The sequence below is a fragment of the Pygoscelis adeliae genome, unplaced genomic scaffold (genome assembly GCF_000699105.1).
Source record: "Pygoscelis adeliae isolate BGI_AS28 unplaced genomic scaffold, ASM69910v1 Scaffold197, whole genome shotgun sequence".
Classification (NCBI taxonomy): Eukaryota; Metazoa; Chordata; class Aves; order Sphenisciformes; family Spheniscidae; genus Pygoscelis; species Pygoscelis adeliae.
Window position 1 is genome coordinate 1,658,092 of NW_008825105.1, and position 7,222 is coordinate 1,665,313.

The following is a 7,222-nucleotide window of genomic DNA, read 5'->3' on the forward strand; positions in this document are numbered from 1 at the left end:
AGCACGGCCTAAAACGGTTGCTCAAAGGTACGGCGTGGCCTGCTCGCCTCGAGGGGCTGTTCCGGCCCCCTCCTTTCTCCTAACCACCTGGATTTTCACCTCATCTAAAAACGCTAATGTCAACATCACCGCGGTTGGCTCTGTGCTGCAGAGGTCAGCATCTCCTTCACATCTCCTCCTCCCCACTGAGCCCCCAGGGCCACACCGCGCAGGGCACGTCTCCTCCAGCTCTGAAGGAGGAGCTCTGCTCTCCGGCTCCGCTCGGCCGGTTCCTCCGGACGGATCCATCTGAAGCTACTAGAGCAACTCTTTGCTGCTTTTTCTGCAGCTGGAACTTGCACGGCCACGTGCGTGGAAAAGCTTTTTTGACCTGTGCGGATAAATGAGAATTGTTTCCAGCTTTTAAGGCGTGGTAGAAGCCAGGCGCGTCCCCGCTGGCCGGCTCCGCTCGGCCGGTTCCTCCGGACGGATCCATCTGAAGCTACTAGAGCAGCTCTTTGCTGCTTTTTCTGCAGCTGGAACTTGCACGGCCACGTGCGTGGAAAAGCTTTTTTGACCTGTGCGGATAAATGAGAATTGTTTCCAGCTTTTAAGGCGTGGTAGAAGCCAGGCGCGTCCCCGCTGGGCACCCTGTTTTCCAGAGCGTGTCCCAGCCCATCCTCCCCGGGCAGGACTGGTGGCTGAGTGGGAGGAGAGGCAAAGCCCAGCCTTGTGACCCTCCCTCCAGTGACCGTGGGCGGGAGGACAGTCAGCGGATGCCCGGCCCCACGTTTGGGGATGGGAGGTGGGTGCTCTTTGCCGACCGCCCCCCCCACCAGTCTGCTGGGGATCTCACGTCCAGCTCACCCTCTGGTCTCCGAGTCGTGCTGGCGTGTTATCCCCGGGCTGCAGAAGATTTCTTTTTCTTTTTCCCCCTTTTACTTTAAATCTTAAGAAGGAAATACAAACTGTTCACTGAACGGCCGGATAACGTAAAGCATGTATGAGCAGTACGAGGACCCCGGAATTAAAGCAACAAGGAGGACAAAGGAAAAACCAGATGCTTCTTTAACGCACATACAAGCGCAGGACTGTCGGTTTTACAGCCCAAATACCGTTATTCCTGCTCTTATTCCAGGGCAGACAGGCAAGCTGATGTACGTGATGCACAACTCGGAATATCCCCTCAGCTGCTTCGCTCTCTTTGAAAACGGTCCCTGCCTCATAGCAGATGCCAACTTTGATACCCTTATGGTGAAGTTGAAAGGCTTCTTCCAAAACGCCAAGGCGAACAAGATAGAGAGCCGGGGCACCCGCTACCAGTACTGTGACTTCTTGGTGAAGGTGGGCACGGTCACCATGGGGCCCAGTGCCCGTGGGATATCTGTGGAGGTAAGAATCGCCTTGGAAGGGTATGAGATACAACTACAGACAGGGAAATCCCATGTTGGAGGCTAGATGAGAAATCCCCCGTCCCTTCTGTGTCTCGATTGTGTTGCTCGTTGCTGGTAGTTTGTACTAGGTGTGTTCATGTGTGCAGCAGGCAGGGTATTTATCTCCTTTTCGCAACAAGATTTAATTCAGGCAGGTACTTTGGGGCTCAGCTGCAGCTACAGAAAAGCCTGTCATTGAAGTCTCAATAAACAAAACCTTGAAGGGATGCCATCAAACTAAAAAGCTGCTTAAAGTCCTGATGGACAACACTAGTAGCGTACTTCAGGTTAATAAGCATACCAAGGGGGGCAAAACAACCTCTTCAGCTGCTAATTGGATGCTGATTTGGGTTTTGCTTTCTTTCCGCATCTCCAGCAGGCAATGGCGGGGCTGAGAGCCCGGCCCTCCTGCCCCAGGTTCTGCTCACACGGTGTAGAGATGGTCTTCTCCTCACCAGAGAGCTTTTGGCAGGCGTCAGTCCTACCCCATGGCGTGCCGACCTGGATTGGTGCACCGCGGGGTGCACCGCGGGCTCGAAGCCTGCCATCAAACCGCTTCCGCGCTCTCCGCTCGGTGCCGTGACTGCTGATGAGGCTCCAGAGCTTCGGCTGCCAGCTGCCGACGGGCGTTTCACAGGGTGGAGGCTGGGCTGAAGCAAACTCTAAAGGGAGATCCTTCGGCGTACACGAAGGGGCATGGGAGGGTCTAGGAAGGCGTTTGGGGAGATGGTTGGCTGAGTGCAAGCGTGAGTCGAAGGCGCAGAAGCCATGGACAAGCCTCAGCTGGGCTGAAAACATCTCGGAAAAAGACAGGGGGCTGGGCTGCGCTGGTACGGGAAGGGCAAAGCAGAGTAGGTCAGATTCCAGACATCTAGATACATTGGTGCCTAACAGTCTTCAAGATAGCTGAGAATTAGATGCTTAAAAGTTCTTCAGAATCAGAGCTTGCGCTTTTCTAAACACACAAATCCTATTATCTGATACACAATTAATAATCACGCTGCGTCTACTCAGGCAGGTGTTCCTAGCCAGCAGGGACGAGGGGTGAGAAATGGCTTATTTCTTCCCTGCAATAAACACAGATGTTGTAGCGTCAGCGTTGCTATTGACCTGGGGTTAAACAGAAGCTTGTTTTACCCTAAACTTGAGTTCAGGACCAGATCTGCCAGGCAGCCTGGCTGCTTCTGTTGTAGTTTAGTAGTTTTTTGGGGGTTTGCATTAGGACCTACTCCTGATTTGGGACCAGACTCATGTTTAGTAAAACGCTTCAGGTCCTTAAGTCCCAAGGCTTCTCCCAGTACATTCCTGAAAGACGTCACAGCCACACGAGTCACCGACCTACCAGCATGTGGGAATGAAGTTTGGGTTTGGACGGGGTAAAGTTAATGTGGCGTTTGAACCAATGTCCCAAGACCTCCATTGTTGGGGATTTAATAAAAGCAGCGCCCTTACGGGGTACGTTTTACCTCCCCTTCCCTTTTGAAGGGATTGCTTGCATGTTCCCAGCATGTCCTGTTCATTTATATTTGTCCATCCTCGTTATATGCTAAATATTCTCAGATGTTTTTACAAAAAGCTCGCTCTCTCTAGTGAGGAGAGAGGAAAGCGCGTTGCCTCCTGTGTGGTCATTGCCCCTGCCACGAGCTTCAGGGCTGTGGTTTCTGTTGCCAGGTGGAGTACTGCCCCTGCGTGATAGCCAACGACTGCTGGAACCTGCTCATGGAGTTCATGCAGAGCTTCATGGGGAACCACACTCCCGGTATCCCGTCCGTGTTTGGCACCAAGCACGACAGCATCTACAGCCCAGCGGACACGATGGTTCAGTACATGGAGCTGTTCAACAAGATCCGCAAGCAGCAGCAGGTGCCTGTAGCGGGGATCAGATGAAAGGACTCCCTGGAGCCCGGGTTAGAGCGACTGCATCCCCTTTTTCTGCCTGCCCGCGTGGATCAGGAGTCCCTCCAAAAAGCAGCGCTGGAGGCAGCCCAAGGTTTTTTTTCTTCTCAATCTCTTTCCCCCGTTTCAAAGCGAAGGTCTTGAATGCTGTGCGTATTTCTTGTTGTCCTCCTTCGTGTTTTTGAGCGTGTCTGGGATCGGGCCCGTGGTTCCGCTGGTTCTTAGCACGGTGCTTCAGGCAGGGGATTACTGTTCGTCGGCGGAAGGAGGGAACAGGAGAAACTCCAGCCAAACGCATGCAAGGGCAGAGTTTTCTTGTCTGCAAACAGCTACATGAGAGATTTTTTTAAAAAAATTTGTTTTAGATATCCACGTGAAAGTGTCTTCTTGATTTTCATCAAAATAAAAAGCTGTGTTTTGTGAGGAGATGGAGTCTTTCTGCACAGCAAGTGTTGTGCTGTTTTGTATTGTTTATTTACAGCTTTTGAATTTTTCTGTTGCATGGAGACAATTCTTCAGCAGAGTTTTATCTTTGATTTGGTTCAAGAGCTTTATACCCCTGAAGCAAACTAATTTCCCTGTGGCAAAATCTACAGGAATTTTTGCATTCCTATTATGGGTATGTTCTTAGCTTGCCTTCATCTTTTATATCTGATGGGAGTATTAAAATCTCCTACCTCTCAGATGATACCGATGAAGCCTCGGTAGGAGCCCTCTCATGCATTGAAAGAGAATACCAACCGCTTTATCTCATTGTTTGAAAGGTAGGTAATAAATGTCCTATCCCTGCACGCCGTTTCTCATTTGAGAAATCCTGGTGACTTCAGCAGATTTAGTGAACTAAGGAAGGATTTGGGGAATAAGAGCCAAAAATTTATTACAAGACTTAACTATATGATATCACTTGAATATTTTTTTTTTTTAGTGGTGATTTATTTTTGCAGCAGGAAAACCAGGGAAATTAGATCCCTTTTGAGCCATCTGTCCCCTTGGTTTTACACGTTCAGGATCTGTCTGGCGTGTAGCTGTCATTTTTTCTTCTCCTCCCTGCTCCACCCTCTGCTCGGTCTTAGAATAAGCAGAAACATGCTCATTCAGCCACCGACCTTTGCGCTGAGCCTCCTTCGTGGTTGCTGGGAAGGCTGTGTGTAGCAGGGTTCCAGCTCTGCAGCCCGTGTCCCGGACGTGAAGGGCAGGTGTTGAGAAGGTCTAAGGATGGCTTTAGGAAGGGAGATTTGCAAGAAGGACAGTGGGTTCCTCACGAAGATGCAGTGTGCATCTTGCTCTCGGGAAGTGTTGTTGGTTCCTTGCCAATACATGGGTCTTGAAGAGTCTGAAGAGCAAGTAAAACAGAAATAGATTTCTCCTAAATAGATTTCTCCTTCTGAAGCAGTGGGGGGGGGGAAGAAGCTGTTTTGTTACTTGATTTGCTGCCTGGTGGAGAACTAGCTATTTAGATAGGACTTCTTTGTGATTATCATTTCTACCTGTAAGCCTAATTAACTGTTAGAGCACCTAGAGCTTTTAGTGTGGGCATTTAATAAATTTAATCAGCACTGGGTCCAGAAAGACCTGGTTAATGAGCATAAATGGCATAAGGTACCGTGTGTTAGAAATTCCAACGTGCTGAATATACTGGATTTTTGCAACTCTTAGCTCAGGTTCATGACATGTGCACTGACTTCAGTGGGACTATTAATTTTCAGTGATGAAAATCTGACCTGCTGTCACTCCATGTAGTTAAGTGTGGCTGGGAAAACTTAGGAAAACAAACTGTAGTCTTTGTAGGGATAGTTATTTCTGTCCTGGTTTCCATTTTAAGTCTTAAGGTTAAAAAAAATACCTTTTAATGGTCAGATTAGTTATGCTGAATGTTGCTAATGGTTTATTAATTCCCAAAAGATGCGTTCTGTAACCAGAGATGTCAAAACTCAGGTCACATGTCTTAAAAGCATAAAATGTGTGCTGGAATCTCTGGGGACTTCTGTGCTCTCATTAATACATTGTACTGTTCCTAGAGTAATAAAATGGGACCCCTTGAGCTACATTCTGCCTTCAATTACACCATTACAGCCATTGACGTCAGTAGGTTTCCGTGCATGTAAGGTTGGGTAGGATTTAGCCCTTTATGTCTTAGCAAAAACGTCTGTTGCTGTAACTGCATTCTGTGAACGAGGGGATCAGCTGCCCCACATGAGGGGCTGCTTTTACTCTGAGGCATTTTATTTTCTTGACGGACAAAATGACTGTTTTTCAGTCTTATTAGCTGCAGTAATCCTCCTCGTTCTGCCCGCTCCAGCATCAAGATGGCAGGTTAACGTGGCTTCGAACATGCTAGTCTGCATCTTAACAAGGCTTCAGGGGGCTTTCAGTTGTATTACATTAACAGATTGAGCCAGTGTAATTGAAATCCCCCCTAATTTTGCCTGCCAAGGCATGGTCTGGAAGGTTGTTTTCCTGTTGCTCCCCGGTGTTTTCTCAGAGAATGCAAGATCTAGAGGGAGAGGCTGCCAAGCTGTAGTCCTGTACCACTGTGGATCCTTTTTTCTGCTTCTGCACCTCAAAAATCACTGGCAATGTTGTTTTCTGTGAGTTGAAGCCTGACCTAGAGGGGACTGGGGATCTTGGGGACGTGGGTCTCACCCTTGCATCGTTACAGCTTTCCCCCTCCTAGCTCTAGGTAGAGGCTGGGTGATGTTGCCAGGGTCACCAACACCTTAGCGGCAGAGAGAGAGAGAGTCCAAGTCCCACTGCCACCCTGGGGATACTTCGGGCTTTTGTTCTGTTTTGTGCTGTGGCATTTTTTATGAGGAAGTACTTACATAGCAGCTGCACCCTGCTAAGCTTTACAAAGAGAGTGAGGACATAAGGGCCTCGTTAATCTTCAGTTTTAATTCTTAGCAGACACTACAGACTGAGGGCTCATTCCAGCGGGGAGCTGTCGAAGAGTTGAGAGGTGTGTGACTGTGGATTTCTGTGCAGGTATGGGTTCAAAACAGACCAGGCACTGGTCAGAAAGGGAAGGTGGAGGGAAAGGACGACAAAGCTCAGGAAGTGGAATTTGTGGGAAGGCTGGCTGGTGAAGGAGCTCACAAGGAGACCACGAGGCTGTGGAGCGTCCTTGTGCTGTGGCAGAAGAAAGCAGGCTCCCACCTGTGGCAGTAAATTACAGTGCGTTGCCTCAAAATGTACTGGGACAAGATGGGGGGGGGGGAACCCTTTCTCTCTGTGCAAAGGAATCGTGTCTGTGACACCACTGACCTGTGCTACGTGCCATCAGTGCTGCACGGTCCATGACCGCTTGCTTGCAGCTTTGCCCCGGCTCAGTGCTGCCTAGAGAGCAGGACTCGCCGCTCCCTGGCAGGTCCCCGACGGTACCTCCTGCAGGCCGCCAAAAAGTGAGTTGTCCCAGCGGTTGCGGGCGACTCCCGAGTGTGGCTGTCCCTTGCCGTGGAGCTGCACGGTCCATGACCGCTTGCTTGCAGCTTTGCCCCGGCTCAGTGCTGCCTAGAGAGCAGGACTCGCCGCTCCCTGGCAGGTCCCCGACGGTACCTCCTGCAGGCCGCCAAAAAGTGAGTTGTCCCAGCGGTTGCGGGCGACTCCCGAGTGTGGCTGTCCCTTGCCGTGGACAGGCTTCTCCCCCGGCCTCAGTGCCGACGTCCCTTTGTGTCTGCCAAAACACGTTTCCATCCCCTCACGGCTCCTGCACTGTGGCGATGAGCGTGTGACCTAGGGGCCTTCCAGTGACCTCTGGCAAAGGCCGGTATGGCTCGTGGGACTTTGTCTGTGCTGCCTGTCCCCACGGGGTGCCCACCTCCGTCAGGGGCCCTGTGGGATGCCCCCCATCACTTCAGGGGCCCTGTGGGGGTGCCCCCTCCTGTCACCCCAGAGGCCCTGTCACCTCAGGGGCTCCG

The 7,222-nt window shown here is 50.7% G+C and overlaps 2 protein-coding genes across 2 annotated transcripts in view; one reads left to right on the plus strand and one right to left on the minus strand.

Annotated features, from left to right (window-relative positions):
- The window catches only part of BYSL (bystin-like), a 4,681-nt gene extending 4,555 nt beyond the window's left edge, over window positions 1-126 (minus strand). Inside the window, 1 exon segment of the mRNA XM_009327452.1 lies at window positions 85-126. Coding sequence (XP_009325727.1) covers window positions 85-126 — 42 coding nt within the window.
- An 852-nt stretch (window positions 127-978) lies between these two features.
- On the plus strand, window positions 979-3,757 carry MED20 (mediator complex subunit 20). The gene is made up of 2 exons (XM_009327453.1): window positions 979-1,371; window positions 3,084-3,757. Exons 1-2 carry the CDS (start codon window positions 979-981, stop codon window positions 3,297-3,299), a joined length of 609 nt encoding a protein of 202 aa, XP_009325728.1. The 3' UTR covers window positions 3,300-3,757.
- Window positions 3,758-7,222: the final 3,465 nt, after the last annotated feature.

Excerpts from the sequence above, each read along its gene's own strand:
- MED20 (XM_009327453.1), top strand. The coding sequence starts at position 979 with ATGTATGAGCAGTACGAGGACCCCGGAATTAAAGCAACAAGGAGGACA. Across the intron at positions 1,372-3,083 it reads CCCGTGGGATATCTGTGGAG|GTGGAGTACTGCCCCTGCGT; the intron begins GTAAGAATCGCC and ends TTCTGTTGCCAG.